The sequence below is a fragment of the Microcebus murinus genome, chromosome 5, assembly GCF_040939455.1.
Source record: "Microcebus murinus isolate Inina chromosome 5, M.murinus_Inina_mat1.0, whole genome shotgun sequence".
Taxonomy (NCBI): domain Eukaryota; kingdom Metazoa; phylum Chordata; class Mammalia; order Primates; family Cheirogaleidae; genus Microcebus; species Microcebus murinus.
The window spans coordinates 111,143,183-111,163,367 of record NC_134108.1 but is presented as its reverse complement, the minus strand read 5'-3'; the positions used below and the strand labels follow the sequence as shown (position 1 = coordinate 111,163,367).

Here is a 20,185-nt window from a genome sequence, read left to right as displayed (position 1 = left end):
CATATAATTTTTAGTGCATTTCTTTATGATTTTAAAGAAATTTGCTATATCTGTAAGTTTCTTTTTATTCCTAGTATCATTTATTCTTTTCCTTTTCTCTATTTAATATTTTTTTCAAAAAATAATTTTTTGGTTGATTACTTTAAAATATTTTTATTTCATTAAGATTTGCTTATATTTTTATTATTGTGCCCTACTTTTGGGATTATTTCCTTCTTTTGCCATCTTGAGCTCCATGTTTAGTTCATCTATTTTTGATAATTAATGCTTTCTACTAAAACCATTTACTCTAATAATTTCTCTCTAAATGATATTTTGCTGTGTCCTAAGTGTTTTGATATGTAATGATTTTACTCTCACTTATTTCTACATATTCTTTACTTTCTCTCACAATTTCCTGTGTAACCTGTTGATTATTTAGCAGTATGCTTTTTAAATCACTGCAGCAAAAAAATAAATAAACAAATGGGACCTGATCAAATTAAACAGCTTCTGCACAGCCAAGGAAACTATTATTAGAGCAAATAGACAGTCTACCGAATGGGAGAAAATATTTGCATTCTACATATCCGACAAAGGGCTGATAACAAGAATTGACATAGATTCTTGGAGATACCTCAAAGAACTAAAAATAGTAATACCATTTGATCCAGCAATGCCACTACTAGGCATCTACCCAAAGGAAAAAAAAGACATTCCATAATAAAGTCATCTGCACTCAAATGTTTATAGCAGCAAAATTCACAAATGCAAATATATGGAAACAACCCAAGTGTCCATCAAAACAAAACATAAGCGATCAAGATGGTGGATGAGAAACACCGCGAGACAGAGTGTCTCTGCAGAAAAAACAGATTCTAGCAGAAATTAGAAAAAAGAAGCAAGAAAAGGAGCATACAGCGGATGAGGGCCGGAAGAGGGATACCTGAGAGCCCGGGAGACTCCACAGGAGAAGGCTTCGAGGAGAACTGGAAGCTGAGACCGCCAGAGCAGCCCAGAGACCAGTGGGAAGGGTAGGTGGATAAGTCACCTTTCCCCTCCCCTGCATTTGGGACTGTTGGTGGGCTCCCCAGCGGGTGGAGAGACCTGCGGACACCAACCCAGAGATGGCCGCTGCCAGCTAGCGGTGAGCCTGTAGTGGACGCGGAACCAGGCTCCCAACTCCCTCCGGGCACCTCCGTGTGCACAGACCCGAGCCGCGTGGCAGGCGCCATATTGCCTCCTCCTCCCCTCCCCCGACTCTACCTGCGGCTGCCCAGAGAGACAATACAGCCACGAGCTGGAGGCACCTCCAGGGAATGGGACCTTCCCTTTTGGGACCCTACAGCTGACTAAGGGGAACTCAGACCATGAGCTCCCTACCAGCCAGCCCTCCCAGATGCTGCTGGCATGGTGTTCCCAGAAGAACGGTGCAGACTCAGAGGCTGAGAGACATAGACCCAGCGTGGGCTCCCTGTGGGTGAATTGGGACCGGAACTCCTCTCCCTGGTGGGGATACAGTTTGAACTCTGGGACCCAGAGATCGGACCTGCAGACCAGATCTGGTGCACCGAAGTCTAGCATTGCCCGGGGCACAGAAGGGATATATGTGAACAGCCTACTGAGGTGTGTGTGCCTTCAAGGGCGGATCGGCATCCTAGAGGGCAACCCTCCTCCCAAAAGGAGGCCATATGCCCAGCCCAGGTGGCCTTTCTGCGCAGGGAACCTCCCCGCCGGCATCACAATCCGGGGAGGCCTGATAGCCTGTCGTCTGGCCAGCTGGCAGAGGCCCAGGAGTAGCTGCGGAGTTGGGGACGGAGGAAAGAAGCCAGGCCCGCTCCAGAAAGCAGGCCTCAAACAGCCGCACTCCCACAGGCAGACTTTCTGGCTGAGCAGGGCCATTCCAGCCCCGCAATGACAGCTTTTCCTGGAAGCAGAGAACAGAATTTTGACCCCTGCTAACAGCACTGGTGGTGCCTGAGGGCAGGCTTACCCAACCCAGCTCTGCCCAGAACAAGAGCTGATAACAGGACACAAAAACAACAGCATAGCCTGTTCCTCCAAGCAAGCGCCACCTACTGACAGGGACAGCATCCTGCATAGCCTTTTCACGGCACCCACTGACTCATTATACAGGGAGTGGTTGAATCTCACCTACAGACACCACCTAACGGCTCAGAAACTAAACAAGGCGTGTGAATACCCAAACAAAAACCTAAAGGAAAGAAACAACATCTGATCGACATGGGAAGAAATCAGCGAACGAACTCAGGAAATATGAAGAACCAAACGGAAAACACACCCCTAAAGAGAAGCACCAGCCCCCTAGAAACAGACACCAACCCAAATCAGGAAACCAAAATGACAGAAGAGGAATTTCATATGTGGATCATAAGAACACTCACCGACCTGCAACAACAACTCAATAACCAACACAAAGAAACCAAAAAAAGCCTCCAGGACCTAGAACAAAAGTTCACTAAAGAAATAGACACAATGAAGAAAAGTTTAACTGAACTCCTGGAAATTAAGAATCAATTCAGGGAACTACAAAATACAGTGGAAAGTCTCAAGAACGGTAGAGCAAACAGAATAAAGAATCTCAGAGATTGAAGATAACACCCTCCAATTAAATAAAACCATCACAGAGATAGAGCAGAGAAACAAAAGAAAAGAGCAAAGCCTACAAGAGAGGTGGGATTATGTGAAGAAACTTAATGTCGGGGTCATAGGGTTACCAGAAGGGGAAGAAGACAACACTCAAGGGTTGGACAAGCTATTTGAAGATATAATAGAGGAAAATTTCCCAGGCCTAGCTCAAAATCTTGATATACAAGTTCAAAAAGCTCAGAGGACCCCTGGGAGATTCAATGCAAACAGGAAGACGTCATGACAGGCAGTCATTAGACTGACCAAAATATCAACTAAAGAGGCCCTTTTAAGAGCTGTAAGGCGAAAGAAGCAATTGAAATACAAGGGAAAACCAATTCGAATAACACCAGACTTCTCTAATGAGACTTTACAAGCAAGGAGAGACTGGGGCCCCATTCTCACTCTTCTGAAACAAAACAATGCCCAGCCTAGAATCTTATTCCCTGCAAAACTAAGCTTCATATATGAAGGAGAAATAAAGACATTCTCAGACAAGCAAAGTCTCAGAGAATTCACCAAGACAAGACTCACCCTACAAGAAGTACTCAAAACAGTCTTTTGAGTATGGAAAAAAATAATAAAAACTCACGAATATAAAAACAACCAAAACCCAAAGATTAAAGGCCAGATATTACAATGGCTCAAGAGAGAAATCAAAGCAACAACATCCAACCCAACAGAATGAACAATAATCTACCTTACCTATAATTTCTCTCAATAAACATGAATGGCTTAAATTCTCCACTCAAGAGACATAGGCTGGTTGAATGGATAAGAAAATACAGGCCAAGTATATGCTGTCTTCAGGAAACACATCTAACCTGCAAGGATGCATATAGACTAAAAGTAAAAGGGTGGAGATCAGTATTCCAGGCAAGTGGAAGCCAAAAGAAGGCTGGTATGGCAGTTCTAATTTCAGACGATTTAGTTTTTAAACCAACAAAACTAGTGAAAGACAAAGAGGGTCATTATATAATGGTGAAGGGCACACTTCAACAAGAAGAGATAACGATGTTAAATATATATGCACCCAACTTAGGTACACCCAGTTTCATAAAGCAAACCTTACTGGATCTAAGCAAATGGATTAATAGCAACTCCATTATCACCAGTATATGCTTTGATGGGGGACAGGATGTTGAGTGGGACCTTTTCCTGTTATCCCAAAATTGACAAGTAGGATCACAAAGCTGAAGAAAAGAGATTGTGACTTCCCATTTCTCTCTTCACCAAATTGAAGTGAGACAAATCCTCAGGAAGGGCTTCAGCATTGCCCAACTCCAGAATACTTTGGGAAGGATTCTTGGAGCTGTGAAATGCAGAGGGTGCTACTCTCAGGCTTTAACAGATGATGGCCAAAAGCTCTCTTATCCCAAAGAGCAGCCTTTCCCAAGCCTAGATAAACAAACAGCTGTAAGGGGAAGGAGATTTAAGTCAATCTTTAGAGTTATGAGTAGTTAACTAAGGAATGGTGTTGTGGGGGAGGAAGAGATAGTGCATTATTTTCTGAAGGCAAATGAGAAGGACTTTGAGATTTTCTTTTTTTTTATTACCTCATATTATGGGGGTACAAATATTGTTAGGGTTACATATCTTGCCCCTGCCCCCCTGCCCCCACCCCGCTATGCCAGAGCTTCAAGCATGTCCAGCCTCCAGGTGGTGTGCACCGCACCCACCGTGTAAGTACGTACCCTTCCCCTCCTCCCCCCTTCCACCTGCCCACTTCCACATTACAGATTTTTTTTTTTTAGACATTTTGGTTACAGTGTATATTTTTGCCTCTCCCTAAAAAGGGATAGAGGTAATCCCTTCCCACCCACAATGCTCACCACATCCTTGAGATGTGGGTCTCCCCCCCAAATCCCTGTTGAACACTACCATTTTTTGAGCATCATAGTTTTAGTCAGTCAGTACCAATTTGATGGCGAGTAGATGTGTAGCCCATTTTCTAGATCTTGTGTCGTCTTGCTTTGTATTAGGGGCTTAAACGTAATCCAGAATAGCATAAATGGTGCTAGCTCACTGTCATTTCTTAGGATTGAGTAATATTCCATTGTGAGCATATACAACATTGTAGTTATCCACTCATGATTTGACGAGCACTTGGGTTCTTTCCATGACTGTGCAATAGTGAATTGTGCTGCCATAAACATTCAGGTGCAGATGTCTTTATAATAGAATGTCTTATGCTCTTTGGGTAGATGCCCAACAATGCTATTGCTGGGTCAAATGGTATTTCTATTTCTAGCGGTTTGAGGTATCTCCAAATTCTTTTCCACAAAGGTTGCACTAATTTGCAGTCCCACCAGCAGTGTAAGAGTGTTCCTGTCTCTCCACATCCTTGCCAGCATTTGTTGTTTTGGGATTTCTTGATATAGGCCATTCTCACTGGGGTTAGGTGGTACCTCATTGTGGTTTTGATTTGCATTCTCTAATGATTAGAGATGTTGAACATTTATTTACATGTTTGCAGGCCATTATTCTGTCTTCTTTGGAGAAGTTTCTGTTCATTTCCATTGCCCATTTCTTGCTGGGTTTGTTTGATTTTTTTCTTGTTTATTCTTCTAAGTTCTAGATAGATTCTTGTTATTAGACCTTTATCAGAAGTGTAGACAGCAAATATTTTCTCCCACTCTGTGGGTTGTCCATTTGCTCTAATGATTGTTTCCTTGAGATTTTCTTACAAAGATTAGGAACGTGTCTGAGAAAGGATGCGTGGTAACTCATCCCCTGATTGAATTATCTGCTTATTGGATTTGTGGATTTGTTTTGTGCCTATTTAAATAGAAGGAAAATAAAGTTGTAGAGAGATAGCAGTGCTCAGTGTCCTTTTTTTGTGACGAGGATGCTTGAGCTTACTGAGGGTTCAGTGGACAGTGCAAAAGACATCCAGGCTTGAGTCTTCCTGCTGGCACATCACTCACGTGGGTGGCCCACTCTGTGAGGCACATCTGACGTGCACGCTATGAAATGTACTGCTGGGGAGGGAGCTAAGAGGCTCTGGAACAGGCAAGACTAGAGTTGATACTCCCGCACTGGGACTATGCTGTGGAGCCCTCAGAATTGGTCAAGCTCTTGCATATTCCTTTGAAGAACTCAAATATGTATTTATTCTATAAGACATTTGGGTATCTGCCCTAGATGACATAAAAGAACAATCAGTCTCAGGTTCTCACAGAAAAGGCCCTACCACTAACAGAGAAGGGAAATTGCATGTCCCAAATCCATCCTCCCAGCCTTAGCTCAGTGGGAACTGTAACAACATGGACAGTGTGCAGGAAGGAGACGCAGGCAGCACTTCCTCCCTGTGCTGGGTCCGTGGGCGTAAGAGCGGCTACTGGGAGAGCTGAGTGTTTTAGAGGGGTGGCATGAATGTTTTTAATAATTTAAAGTGACTAGAAAAGTATGGGTTCTAAGATATCATTAAGGGACAGGGAAGAGATCTGTGTTAAACTAGCTCATGTTAAACTAGTCTTAAATGTCCCAGGCATCTAGAGTCTAACATATGCAAAACTGAACTCGTGATTAGCTCCTCTAAATCTACTCTTCTTCCCAACTACCTAGATCAGAAAATAGTTCATTTGTCCAGTTGCTTAGGCTCCAAGCCTAGGAGTAATTCTTGAGTCTTCTTTTCCCCACAAACTGGCATTCCATCCAATAGTAGGCCCTGCTGATTGTCCCCAAAACAAATGGAATCTGAAGCCTCCTTACCTCCAGTCTGAGCACTTTTCTCCTTGTGAGACTCACCTTTAGTTTCAGGCCTCCTAACTAATCTTTCTGCTTCCTCTCTTGAGCCTTGTCGCTCTCACCCCAGTTAATCCTCCGTAAGATCAGACAGAGTGATCTTTTAAAATTAGAAAGGAGACTCTTCTCACTCCCCTGTTCAAACCCTCCAATTGCGTCTCACCACATCTAGAAGAAAATCTGCAATTTTTACTAAAGACTGCAAGGCCCCACCTGATCTAGCTCTTGTCCCCGCACCCTAATCTTCTACTGCTCTGCTCCTTCCTTCTGGCTGGGCCGGCCACTCTGCGTCCCCATTAGCAGGTCCTTGTACTTGTTCCTTTTGCGCGGAGCACACGCTCTCCCCTTTCTATCCATCTTTCCCTAGTCTAGTCTGTTACTCTTCTTAATTTTCTTTATGGCATTTATCTGCCTGACATTTATTGTATGTTTATTTGCTATTATTTGCCTGTTTTTAATTTCAAAATATCAACTCCTTGAATGTAGGGATTTTGCCTTATTTACTTCTATATTATCAGTGCTTAGGATAATGCCTGGCCTTGAACAGGCCAATAACTACTTGTTAAATGCATTAATGTCTTCGAAGATTTTAAGTTTCTTATTTTAGTCTTCAGATTGCTCTCGCAGTTTCTAGAGAAAATTTCCATCTTTCTCTGGGTTGGAATTCTCCAATTTGTTGGGCTTGTGCTGAATTTCCTCACAGATTTTATATTTTTTGTAGTTTCTTATTCTTTGGGAATTATCTTTCATGGATATTTTATCATATAAATATGATACGGGGTTGTGGATTCCTTCTGCGTTGTGGATTTCTTCTTGTGGGGAATTTTGTGGTTGCTATTGCCCCAGCTTCCTGGGCACACCCTCACTGAACCGGATCTCCACTGTTTTGACTTGGGTTATGCACACTGCCTAGATAGCATACCTCTAGCAGGGCTCTGCACGCTGGGCAGATTTAGGTGTGGTCCTGTGGGGTGGCTCTGTTTTCATGCTTCTGGCAGATGGGTGAAGATATTTCAGGTCCTCTTCATGGAAAGGCAGTGTATTTTCTGCTTCTGGTTTTACTCAGGGTGGCCTATTCCTGTTCTCCACCATGTTGTGGCCTGAGGCTATGGCTGCCATCTGGGAGCAGGTGTTGAAACCCTGGCTGTGCTCCTCAGGCAAAACTGCTACCTCTGTTTCTTCATCTGTTCACCTTTCCTGTCAAGAGCTTAGCTTTAGCTTCTCTGCACAGTGTATTCCTATATTCAGTTTCTGCCCCTTGGAAATCACTCCACCATCCTTTTCTATGCTGAAATTTGTCTGTGTATTTTTAATTAAAGACAATTACCAGCCAAAACTAAGCCAGCCAAAAAGAAGGTGGCATAGTCCTCAATTACTTTGGCGTACATTTTTTCCTACTCCTAACCCCTTGGGTCTTGGATTTTTACATTTCTGTTCTGACTATCCTCTCTGATGACTCCACTGAAAAGGACACTATCCATCCAATTTGTATTCTGACTTGTAATTTCTAGCTGTAAAACCAATAATCCCTTCTGCTGACCTCGGGTGAGCCCTGATCCCTGTTTCCAACTATAGAGCCTGTGCTGAGACATGCACACCTGGAGTTTCCAGCCTCATCCTTGGGTCTGGAGCACTGACTTTGTGTTTTTATCTGTGCAGTGAGACTATTTAGCTGACCAGCCCCTTTGCTCAGATCAGAAAGGATGTGTGAATGGGGACTTCAGAGGGACACCAGCTCATTCGGTGTTAACAGCTCCGATTCAACTCTAATACTTTTGTAGGACAAATGCCTTTGTCCTAACATTATTGAAATCACTGAAACGTTATTATAAAAATTATATTATATTCAGAGTATGTTTAGATGGAAGTGGAGGGGAGTATATTTGCATGCATGCTTACAATTAGAGTAATCCAGATGTCTATCATGTTTAAAAATTGGGAAATTTTACCTAAAATCTGGATTAAGTGAGATGCTTTGGCAACTGTAGATTTGGCATTCTTGCATGGAGAAGTTGGCTGGAGCTAAGCAGTACCTAACCTCTTCAGTCTGCAGGTGTCCTCCCAGTTCTAAGCAGTTCTTAGGAGACTTACCTCACCTTATTCATTTACATTACCTGCCTGGGCTTTGTTGGCATCTGAAGTCTTAACCTCGACAGTAACTTTGAGTTTTAATGCTAATGTGATTTAATTTTAGTCAGAGGAATCCCAAGGGATACTGGGTTTGCTTGGAAATCATTTGTAACCTAGGTATGAGAACCAGATTTGCATTCTAGAAAACTAGGACATAGTGTGAAAGGTTTCATGAATGCTATGTAAAATATCACCATTTTCAGTGCTTGATCTCATTTAAATATTGAGTCACTCTTGGTGTCTGTTACCTGGGAAATTGAGTTAAGAACAGAAATAATGGGAAGTCCCACAATTATGAATTAAAAAGGTTGTTTTGAGTCTTAATTTGGAGGACTTTGGGTTATGTGGGAGCAAATGGATATGAGAAACATGAGTCTCAATCTTTTGGGCACTTAGAAGTAGAACATCTAAGATATGAAAGAGCCTCCACATACGACCAGCTGAGAAATAAAGAACTTACTTGTGGTTCTCTGTGAAAGCACTAAAAAATAAGCAAAAAGAAATCCATTTAATTTTTTTCAAATAGCAAAAGCATATTATTATCTAGTATATTTTGCTATAGTCTGTGAGGGGAGGGCCTAGGAGGGCAAAGAGGGGAGCATCACAAACAACGGTATAGATTAGTTGCAATGCATACTTGGATGTAAGACTAGGCAGTGGTCTTGTGATGGTGAAGTCAAAGAAAGGGTTTTCTTAAAGGCCCTCTTCATTTATTGGACCCAAAGAACTTTGTTTTCTTAATTTTAATTTTTAATTTTTAACAATCCCTTCTAAATGAATGGACCTGAACAACTCCAGGTCTAGTCTTAGGTAAAGACCACTGGATTTTTCTGTTTCCTTTGAATCTTGAGAGAACATTCAAGGTCTTGCTCCATTTAAACATCATCATGGTCTTTCTATCTCTCTCTTTCAAAAATTCTGCTTACCTCTATTATTTCATAACATTCGTAGTTTTTTGTTAATAAACGCTAGCTTAGTCTTTATTTTAGTTAGTATTTTCTTAAATTATCTATAATGTAAAGCAACCTGTGTAATTAGGAAGCAAGAGAAGAATAAGAAACTTAAATCACTTTAACAGAAGTGAAGTGAAGGGGACCCAAGAGAACCAAAGTAGAGAAACAGGTATAATACTTACCTATAGGTGTCAGGGACGAACCTAAAAAAACAAATCAGATATCGCTAAAGATTTATTTGAAAGGCACAAGGTTTTCTCTAGGGAGTCATATTTGTGTGGGGGGAAAAGCTTAGTAGTCACACAGATCTGGGTTTGAATTATGATTCTATGACTGTGTAATCTTGGGCAAGTATTTGACCTCAGTTTCTTACCCCTTACAAAGGAGGTAGTGGAGTTACCCTAAGAATTAAATGGGATAATATAATTAAAGGACCTATATAGTTTTTATAGGAGGCACAAAGTAAATATGTGTTTGAAATTAAGTAAGTGTAAGTGTACTTTACAGAGAGAAAGTAGATGAGCAGAGGCACAAAGGAAACTGGAAACTGAGAGTTTCAGGCTGCTACACACAGAATTAAAAATAAGCAAGGTAAGGACAGGCCCCTAGGCCTTGTACAAAACAACAGGAACAATAATGGGAAACAGTAGAAAACAAACTGAATTTATCACTGGGCAACAAAGGTGGACCAGCCGAAAAATAAAGAAGTACCTTATCAACTTTTCTCTCCTACTATTCCTACTATTTTTTTTACTTCTATTTAGAGAGTTTCTTCTTGGTAGGTCATTATAACAATAGAGAAAACTTTCCCTTTGGTATTTATTTACTTTAAATTTGAATTGGAAGAATCAGAATTTATAAAAAATTCACGGGATTTTTAGTAGTATGTACCCCAAACTCAGAAATCTTAGCACTGCCAGGAAAAAGAGAGACTCTAGGACCCAACAATGCTGGAAACATGGACTGATGGCAGGTAGACCTGATCCAACTGGTAAATAGAACAGAGAAAAAATTGTTATCTCCTTTTCCTTTCTTCTTTGTTCACATTTTTTTTTTCAATTTGTGAAGTCCTTCGGAATATACCATTTTGAACTGCTCAGAAACTTTCCTGTTTGCTCTTTATTTTTTATGTAAATCAGTAAAGTTTGATTGTTTTCCTATAATTATTTAAAAGCTGAGAGCCTAAAATCCCTATATGGTCAGGGATATTTTCCTCAGATATCTTGGAATTTAAATATGGAGAAACCAATCTGGTAGGGCAGGAAGTCCAAATGAAAAAGGGTTATAGAAACTTATTATCTATTCCTTTATCTTCTATCATTTTTTCCTTTTCTGTAGACAATCTCTTGTTAATGGTCTTTAAAACTATGTAATTTTTTTTCTCTGCTCTGCTCTTCATATTTTTGTAAATCAGTAGTCTTAGAACTTTTCAGTATGTCATGAATATCCTAAAAGCGTTTTGATAATGAGAGAGCAAGGGGCCAAGATGTACCTCAAGCCCTTTGTATCCCAGTATGGCCAGATAAAGACTCCTGGGCCCCACTAGAGACCAACTGAGTCCTGTGGGAGAGAATTAAATGAACACACAGACTTACTAACTACTCAAGGAGGTGCTGTGGCTGAAAAACAAGCAGAGATTTCTTATTACTCCCTTCTTGTTTCCTTTCCTCATTTTTTTTCTAAATGATAGTGATGAATTTCCTAGTGATATACTTGCTTGAAAAGTTTTTCTGATCAGAGGCATTAGTATATTCCAGAAAACTAATTATTAGCTGGTAGAATTCTGGATAATGGTAAAGCAAAAGGCTAATAAAATAGGACTTTCAAGTTTCTATATTAGAACTCGAGTTCTAATAGACATCACTGGGCTTCGATAAATGCACAGCAGAGAAACAAACAACTTACTAATTGCTTGTATAGATGACTCAGCTGGAAAACAGAAATGTTATCTGTATCATTTTCTCCTATTCCCTTTTTTATTTTCCATTTGGAAAATTCCTAACTGACAATATTTAGAACCATGGAGAATTTTTTTCTCTAATCTTTTATTTTTATGTAACTCAGTGGATGTTCTATAAACTTATTAATAAGGTAGTAGAGTTCTGAGTAATAGAAAAACAAGGGGTCAAGGCAATTGGAACTTTAAGCTATTGTATCCCAACATAGATAGATAAATTTTGGCTTAAGAAGTATTAGATATTGCTTGAGACAATTGAGTTTCATCACAAAGGGAGCTAGTCAAACTTACAAGACGATTCTGTACCTGAAAAACAAAAGAGGAAAATCAGTGTGGACAGGCTGGTGGAAAAGGAGCTAGTTTTTTTTGCTACTCTTCTGAGAGGAAATATGAGAAATGGCAATGGAGGAACTCCTCAATGGAGGGGCATAGAGTGCTGTGCTGGGGAATACACCTGCCATCATGCCTTGGGGGCATTCTGCCTCCTACTTAGTATGGGGGTGCTGCAGGAAAGGGAGATGATTTATCTCTTCCCTTTCTGCAGTGACTGGTAACTGCTTGAAATCCTGCAGGGGATTGGTAATTTCTTTAAACTGTGTTGCCTTCACCTTTCTTCTATTTCTGCCATCCTGTGCAAGCTTTCATTCATTAATACAAATATCCTCCCCTTCCCTTGTTGACAAGTCAGTATAAACTTTGGATAGTTTCATCTGATCTCTATATTTTGGGTTGATCAGTGGGGTTGGTATTTTCCTTTATTCATTGCTTTCAGGGGCAGCCCCTAGATTGTGGAATAAGCAAAAGAGATGGAGGAACATGAGTTTCTACACATACAGGACAGAAACAAGTAGGGAGGAAAAGGATCCTGGACCTTTTCCTTCTGGCTTTGGGAAGCCAAAGGCAGCTATCATATAAGAACAGACATGGAACTTACTGGTCGTTTCTGAAGTTTCAGCTGATGGAAAAATGGAAGGAAAAAAGAAAAGGAGAAATCAGCTTGTGTAAAACCAAGAGAACTCAATTCTCCCATGATAGGCTTAAAAGGGTAACTGCAGAGAAAATGCAGGGTCTCTAAAACCTGCCTGTTAGCTTAGTACAGTGTCTGGGCTTCAGTGCCCCACTTTGCGCTTTGCACCCCGAAGCCTATTTCTGCTAGTCTGGAAAAGGAGAGTGGTGCTAAAGTGTTAAAGTGAGGCTTTGTTCATCCTTCTGATTCCACTGGAGGGTGGTACATGCTTGAAATACTTCTAGAGGTACATAATGTCTTGAACTTGTACTTCTATGTACTTTCATCATTCTCATTTTCTTAAATCACTTTTTCCTACTTAACCTGCTAATTGATTTAAAGTCTTTTTTCTACTCCTTCTCTTTACTAGGTCTGTTGGGAGCCACTACTTTTTGTTAAAGTCTTTTAAATTTTTTTTTTAATTTATTTTTTGAGACAGAGTCTCACTCTGTTGCCCGGGCAAGAGTGCCATGGCGTCAGCCTGGCTCACAGCAACCTCAAACTCCTGGGCTCAAGCAATCCTCCTGCCTCAGCCTCCCGAGTAGCTGGGACTACAGGCATGCGCCACCATACTCGGCTAATTTTTTCTATATATTTTTAGTTGGCCAATTAATTTCTTTCTATTTATAGTAGAGATGGGGTCTCGCTCTTGCTCAGGCTGGTTTCGAACTCCTGACTTTGAGCAATCCTTCTGCCTCGGCCTCCCAGAGTGCTAGGATTACAGGCGTGAGCCACCGTGCCTGGCCGAGTCTTTTAAATTTTAATCAGTGCATTTTGCACTCTCTCCAAATCTCCTATAATTTAGGGTGAAATCCAGGAAGGAATAAAAATAGCAATATAATTTTTATTTCTATATTGTTATATTTTTAAAGTGTTTACACATGGGGGGAGGGAGTTAACAGGAGAGAAAAGAAGGGCAATGCATCCACATAGATTCTCTGCTATGTGGTGGGTCTTAGGGGACTTTAGACTGGATTGGGACCCTTCTTCTAGCCCCAGTGAGATCCTCTCAGGTGGGCTGGTTTCTAAGTTTTTGGGCTCCCTGTAAGGATTTTGAGACCTTTTAAGGAAGTAGGTCTTGGCAATAATTATGAGTACCTAGAGAGGCAGCCTTGATTCAGGGGAATGGTTAATAAGTGATGGTTCTTATTCATTCATAAGAAGGATGTTTAGAATCAGCATTCAGGACAGGAAACATCCAGCTTTTCATAGTATAATCATGTGGGGTGCTGTCTGCCTTCTCAAGATTTTGAGTTTGTTTTCCCAAGATATCTTGTAGGACTGTAAATTCCATGGCACTAGAGACCAACCTCTTCTTTCTCTCTCTTATTCATAGCTTTAGCTCTAGTGCTCAGCTCAGTATCTGACACATGGTAGGAGCTCAGGTAAATGAAGAAACACCTGGCTAGCCCTAGGATAATTTCTTCTGCTTGGCTTAAACTTGGGAATGGCATCACTTCCTTTCTAGACTCAGAATTTCCCATGCCTAGGGATTGGTTTTGACACCCTCAATTTTGACACTGGTTTTTCCCTAGATAGTTACAATATGACTTTTTTCTTTTCCCTTTTTTCTTTTTTCTTTTCCACATAGGATTTGCAGTTGCCTGATGCTTCTGCCAATTATTGTAATTGCAGCCCAAGTACTGTCATATTCTGTTCCATGAAGTGTTCTTGGTCTCTCTTTTTATTTTCGTGTGTGTGGGGTGGTGAGAGGGTGAGGGGTATCATGGGGTGGGGGGAAGAAAGCAGGATAGGACATGAGAAAAGAGAAAGGTTTGGGGGAAGAAGACTGGTAAACTCAGGTTAGACTAGACCCTGAATAGTATTTCCTGGTAGACCCTTGCATCAGAAAACTGATAAGACTTCAGTCTACTTAAATTTTATTGTTTTTTTCCCCTTTTACATTTATTTCTAAAATTTGCTTTTCTCATTCTCTTTACATTGTCTGCTTTATCCTTGAGTAGGCCCTTTAGAAATCACAAAGCACTTCAGAACTGAAAAGCTGCCCTTTTTATTCTTTCTCTCTTACTTTGGAAAATTCTTCTATATTGTTGTATAAGCCATCATGACTATTGCTGGGGGGATTTTCTTACTGCTTTTCTTTCTTTTGTGTTTAGAGACAGGGTCTTGCTCTGTCACCCAGGCTGAAGTGCAGTGGTGCAATTATAGCTCACTGCAACCACCAACTCCTGTGCTAAAGTGATTCTCCTGCCTCAGCCTGCTATTCTTACTCTTTTTCTTTAAAAAATAGCCCTGGAGAGGCAGAAACTGTGAAATGAAAACATGCCTAAAACCACTGCTCTCATGGCAACAGACACACTTAGGGCAAGGAATAAGCACTCTAGACATTGTAGAAGATCAAGGAACCCAGAAGTGAAAAAATTGATAAGGTACTTACCACTGGGTCCAGTATATCGTACTAAAAATAAAAACAAACAAATTATTGTGGCTGTTGAATTAAAAAAAAATACTTATACCATTGATGTTTTCTAAAGATGAGCAGATTTTCTTAGGAATAACTAAATCTGCTATTCAGAATTAAACATTTCTTATTGCACTGCTAAGAAATAGATCTACAACCATGTTTTAGTTAGAAGGATAGCCACTTCATTCTTGCTTTTCATTATAGGTGTTGGAGGTGAAATTCTCAATTGCATTACTTTTTTCACCTTCCCCTATCCTTTCTTCCTTATATCGTTCTTATTTCACTTTTTTTGGTCATCTTTCTTTCGTGTTCCTGCTCATTTCTTATGTCCTTCTCCAGACCTCTCTCTTACATCTTTAGTATGAAAAGCTCTTCTAATGATTATTGACAAACTGCTATAATCATTATTAGAAAAGTGTCTGCCTATTATAACTTTAAGGTAATGGAATTTCCATAAAATACGATTGGCTGTCCAAAGACATGGTTAGGATAGGGAAATGAAAGCCTGAGAAACGTGATTTTTCACGTTTCTTTTTTTTTTTTTTTTTGAGACAGGGTCTTGCTGTCACCCTGACTCGAGTGCAGTGGTGTCACCAAGTTTGCTGTAACCTCAGACTCTTAGGCTCAAGCTATCCTCCTGCCTTAGCCTCCTGAGCAGCTAGGACTACAGTCATGTGCCACCATGCCTGGCTAATTTTTCTACTTTTTATAGAGATGGGGTCTTGCTCTTGCTCAGGCTGGTCTCAAAATCCTAACCTTAAGCAATCTTCCTACCTCGGATTCCCAAAGTGCTAGGATTACAGGCATGAGCCACTGTGCCTGGCCATTTTTAGCTTCTTTAACTCAGAAATGTAAATAGTTGAAGCCAGACTCCTTCAGACATAGTAGGAAGCCACCAGAGGTTAAGTCAATAAAGATATATAAAGACAACTTACTGATAGGTCCTGAGGTTTGCACTAAAAATAAATTCAAATTGGCATATTAGTATGGTTATTTGATTGAAGAACATCTTTTTCATTAATTTTATTCTAGAGATGAAGCTTTGAGGGATAGAGTAGGGGAAAGGAAGTGATATCAGTTATGAGATCATTAGGGAGAACTAATCCAACTATGTTAACTGTAGAGCAAAAGGGATATTTAGCATTTACTGTAATATTTCAGCCTGAAATTTAGGTTTCTGTAGGATCTTTTTTTTTTTTTTCCTGTAGGATCTTTATCAACCTAAGAGATACTGGGGAAAGGTGAAACTTTGTTATCAGGTATTGATTTTAGGTATCAATATTATTGATATTAGGGAAAGGTGAAACTCTTATCAGTAAAAATAGAAGATACTGCTTTCTCAAGGGGATACTCTTGGACTAAAATCGTTATTTCTGACCAACTAATATGTTTCAGGGGTAGGCATTAGGATAGGAGGTAATGATCTGGTTCCCTCTTCTCACAACTTCCTGCTTATTGGGAACTGAGAGAGTGGTGACTGCTGCTTTGACTAGCTTTAGTGTCTGTGAGCAAAGGGTCGACAAAACCTTCCGTTTTTAATGAGAAAGCAGCCTTCAGCTGATTTTCCAGCTCTTATCTCCTGGTACCTGATAAGATTGAAAGCCTGTTATGTTACTTGGCATCATTACTTACATAAGAATGATCCTTGATTAGTGTGAACTGGGAGAACTATGAATAGTCAAGAAGCCATAGCTTTGGGCTTCCCTGAGCATAGTGACCCATGTATTTGGGCATATTCCTAGGCTTAGGGGATCCCGGCAGGTAATGTGAATGGGGTTCTTCTAGGAAATTTTAGCTCCTGGGGAACATGTGTGGCTTCTAAGCCAGGGAAGCTCCCACATTCAACTGATTAGAGGCCAAAGACAGTAGTTCCTAGGTGGCTGTGTGGATCCCTGCGCAGGTCACTGTGAGGGTTACTCCTACAGAAGAGGGACAGTTGGTGCGGCCCTGCTGGCAAGCTGCGCTTCCTGCCTTAGGTCTTACTGAGTAGACTGGCGCCAGATGAGGGCTATGATATGTTGTGAGTCTGCATGCTTAGGTGAGTCTAAAGAGACAACCACCCAGTGGGCATTGCAGGATCTTTCTTTTCCATACTGGATTGGCACTCATGATGAGAAGTATCCCAGTTTGGACCCATAAGCCCTAAACCCTTAACTCTCAATTGTTTTCTATGTAAAACAGCTAGAAGGTATTTTTCCAGATCTGATATCCTGGGCTATGAGCTTCAAACAAGCTAGAAATTTAGGTATTTCTAAAGTAGTTTAATAGTTGCTTTGACCATAACTATAAATATGTGCCTTTGATTCTAAGTGGAACTCTTAGGACATCTCCCCTCTTGACATAAGTTGCTAAATCTTTGGATAGGTGATCACTTCAAATTTTCTTTTGTTTCTTCAGTTTTCCTATCTTTTATTCCCCCCTTCCCATTCTTAGTTTCTAACTTCTTGTACCCTTCCTTTACTCCCCTTTCTCAGCTTTATTTATATATATTTACTCTTCTTTTTTCTCCTATGTGCCAATTCACTTAATCTTTCTCCTTTCAATTTTCTTCCCACTTTTGTTCTTTTAAAATTTCTTCCATTTATCTCTCTTTAACCGGCATCTTCATTCTCTTTTACTCCGTGTGTTGCTCTTTCTCTCATTGTCTTTCCCCACTCCCACTGCCCTTTTTTACACTTTAATCTCAAATGAGAAGTTCATTTTATTCATTGTTAGTAGCCTATTATAACACCTAAAAATGGTGGTGGAAAGAACTAAGCATCTTTAAAACTTCATTCCTAATTTTTTCTACTTTCTCCTTTTTTCTTTTCTTATTTTTGGAGAAATGACTCCTAGCCGTCAGTTTCTTTATCTCTAAGTATGGATATTGATACCTGCCTTACCTACTGCCATTGGAATGTTGTATAGATCTAACAGAATTATGCACATGAGTATTAGAAAAACATTGTTAAGATATAATAGGAATAGCTCAGTGTGACTAGGTATAAATATAGGACTCATTCTGTCACAGGGTTATAGGGGAAACTCAAATCATATTTACTTAGTTTTATAATTTAAAAAAATTCTTAGTTTTTGTTAGTAATATCATAATTCAGCATGTGAAACAAACTATTTGTACATGGATGGATCTCAGCTTATAAACATGTAATTATGAGCAGTTGTGTCTTAGAACCCAACCACTATGTATAATGTTTCTGTGGAAAAATATAATAGGGCAAGATACTAAAAGTTGGTGAATATAGAGCCTAACTGTTCTGGACAGAACCTTTCAGAGCAATTAAAATGAAAGGAAACTTAAAATTTACATTGTTTTACAAAGTGAAGGTAATCTAATAATGGAAAAAGAAGGTCTTTATATTGACTCTAAAAAGCTAGATTATATACTTAATTTGAACAACTCAGGAAGGAACATCTCTAGGGGTATTTTTTCACGTTGCATTTCAGCTTCACAGTTAATATCTTTTTATTGCAGAACCTGGGTGAATCCAACCTAGATGAGTTCTGGGTGGGGTTATGAGATGGTGGAAGCACTTGATCCTTGGGTCTTTGGACATAAATCATTGAAACAAGAAATAGATTGGCGTTCTGAGTTTTGTAAATGACCAAAAAACATTACAATTGAGATTCAGATGACTTACCGATGGTTTTCTGAGAGAGCTCTAAACATACAAACAAACAAACAAGAAATAAAAGGAATCAGTGGATGCTTTCAGGCTCAGGATACCTTATTGCTCATTTATATACTTTCCCTACTAAGAATCGGCATCACTAAGCTCAAGATCAGCTGCAGCTGGGTAGTAGAAATGTTGACTGCTTAGCAGGGATGCTATGGCAAGCTAATGCATATTAAAGGCCTCTCCATTTAATGGATCCGTAAGATGGTAAATAGCAAAGATACTAAGTAGAGGTCACCCTTTGATGAATTTAAACTCCTCTAGAGGATTAGAAAAATCCTTATCCATTATTTCACATCTTGTCATCTCACTCTGTTTTTTTTTTTTTTTTAATAAAAGACCTGGTTCTTTATATTGCTCAGGCTGGTCTCAAACTACGGCCTCAAGCGAGCCTCCTGCCTCAGCCTCCCAGATGGCTGGGATTACAAGTGTGAGCCACCACACCTGGCTCACTCTATTTTCATATTTTTTCACATCACAGAAGTCCTCTGTGTGTGCCAATAAGCCACTGGAAAACTTAGCAAGGGTTTGTCCTCTGCTTTGTAGTTTGTGTTTATCAGTGAAATGTACATTCCCAGAATCACTCATGACTTATTAAAGTGACTTATTAAAATTTTATTTTTTATTTTTATTATTTATATGAATTCAGTAAAGTCTCAGGATAACCAAAGAAAACCAAAACACCAAGAAAATATGAACTCCGAGACCTTGAAATCCCAACATGGAAACCAGGTAAATATCCTTAAGATATTGCAGGAAATTAAAGTGCTCCATAGTAGAGAATCAGAAGGCAAACTTACTGATAGATCCTGTTGCTCCAGCTAAGAAACAGAGAGAGAGAAAGGGAGAACGAGAAAAATATGAGTATGTTTCACTACTGTGAAGGAAATACTTGTTTCTCAACACTCATCCAGAGGGAGTATCTTAAATAGAAGCCCTTGGGAAGATCAGGGGTTGATTGTACGGCAAGCCCCGCAGGTCAGGCTCCCCGATGCACAACATAGGAGCCCTGCAGGAATGGAGGCCTCTGCTGTTCCCAGTGATGGCTGAAGCCCTTCCGAGGACTGGGAGAGACTCATTCCATATTAATTGGTTATGCCTCTATTTTACTTCCTACATTTTTCTCCCCTACATACCATCATTTTCTTAGAGATTTATGGTTTATTTGTAAGTGTTTCTTCCCTGGCTAATGGGTCATTATGACTGTCACCAAGAGGGCTCTTTTCTTTTTGTTTTGTATTGTTCATTTTAATCTCTGGAATTTGCTAATGCTTCATGCACGGTCTCATTGGAAACTGTGTAATAGGATTGCTAGGGGAGCTGAGGAACATAGTGTCAAGAAAGCAGGGCAGATGAGGCCCCAAGTCCTTGTAGGCCAGATATGAAATGGAGCAGAGCAGAGAAACAAACTTGATACTTACGGGTAGGTGTGAATTGCACTGAAATAGAAAAAGAAAGAAAATCAGTATGGTTTGTCATTAACAGAATTTTCATGCTACCGGTATTCTTTCTAAAGAAACTATGTAGGAACTCAACCAGAAGGAGAGAACTACTGTGGGACTGAAAATAATTTTAGCATGGAAACCCCATAACCCACCTACCAGATCAAGTCATTCAATGTCCATCTTAAATGAGAACTTTAAGTAATTTAAAATAAGCCTTGTA

General features: G+C 40.1%; 1 protein-coding gene across 4 annotated transcripts in view; it reads right to left on the bottom strand.

Moving 5' to 3' along the window:
- The window catches only part of TSBP1 (testis expressed basic protein 1), a 100,376-nt gene that overhangs the window by 23,690 nt on the left and 56,501 nt on the right, over positions 1-20,185 (bottom strand). For all 4 annotated transcript variants that reach the window (XM_076003450.1, XM_076003451.1, XM_076003452.1 and 1 more), the window contains 9 exons: positions 19,942-19,959; positions 19,321-19,341; positions 18,485-18,505; positions 15,782-15,802; positions 14,820-14,840; positions 12,350-12,370; positions 11,707-11,721; positions 9,641-9,661; positions 8,966-8,986 (listed from right to left, as the gene is read on the bottom strand). In XM_076003450.1, coding sequence (XP_075859565.1) covers positions 8,966-8,986; positions 9,641-9,661; positions 11,707-11,721; positions 12,350-12,370; positions 14,820-14,840; positions 15,782-15,802; positions 18,485-18,505; positions 19,321-19,341; positions 19,942-19,959 — 180 coding nt within the window. The remainder of the gene's footprint in view (positions 1-8,965; positions 8,987-9,640; positions 9,662-11,706; positions 11,722-12,349; positions 12,371-14,819; positions 14,841-15,781; positions 15,803-18,484; positions 18,506-19,320; positions 19,342-19,941; positions 19,960-20,185) is intronic.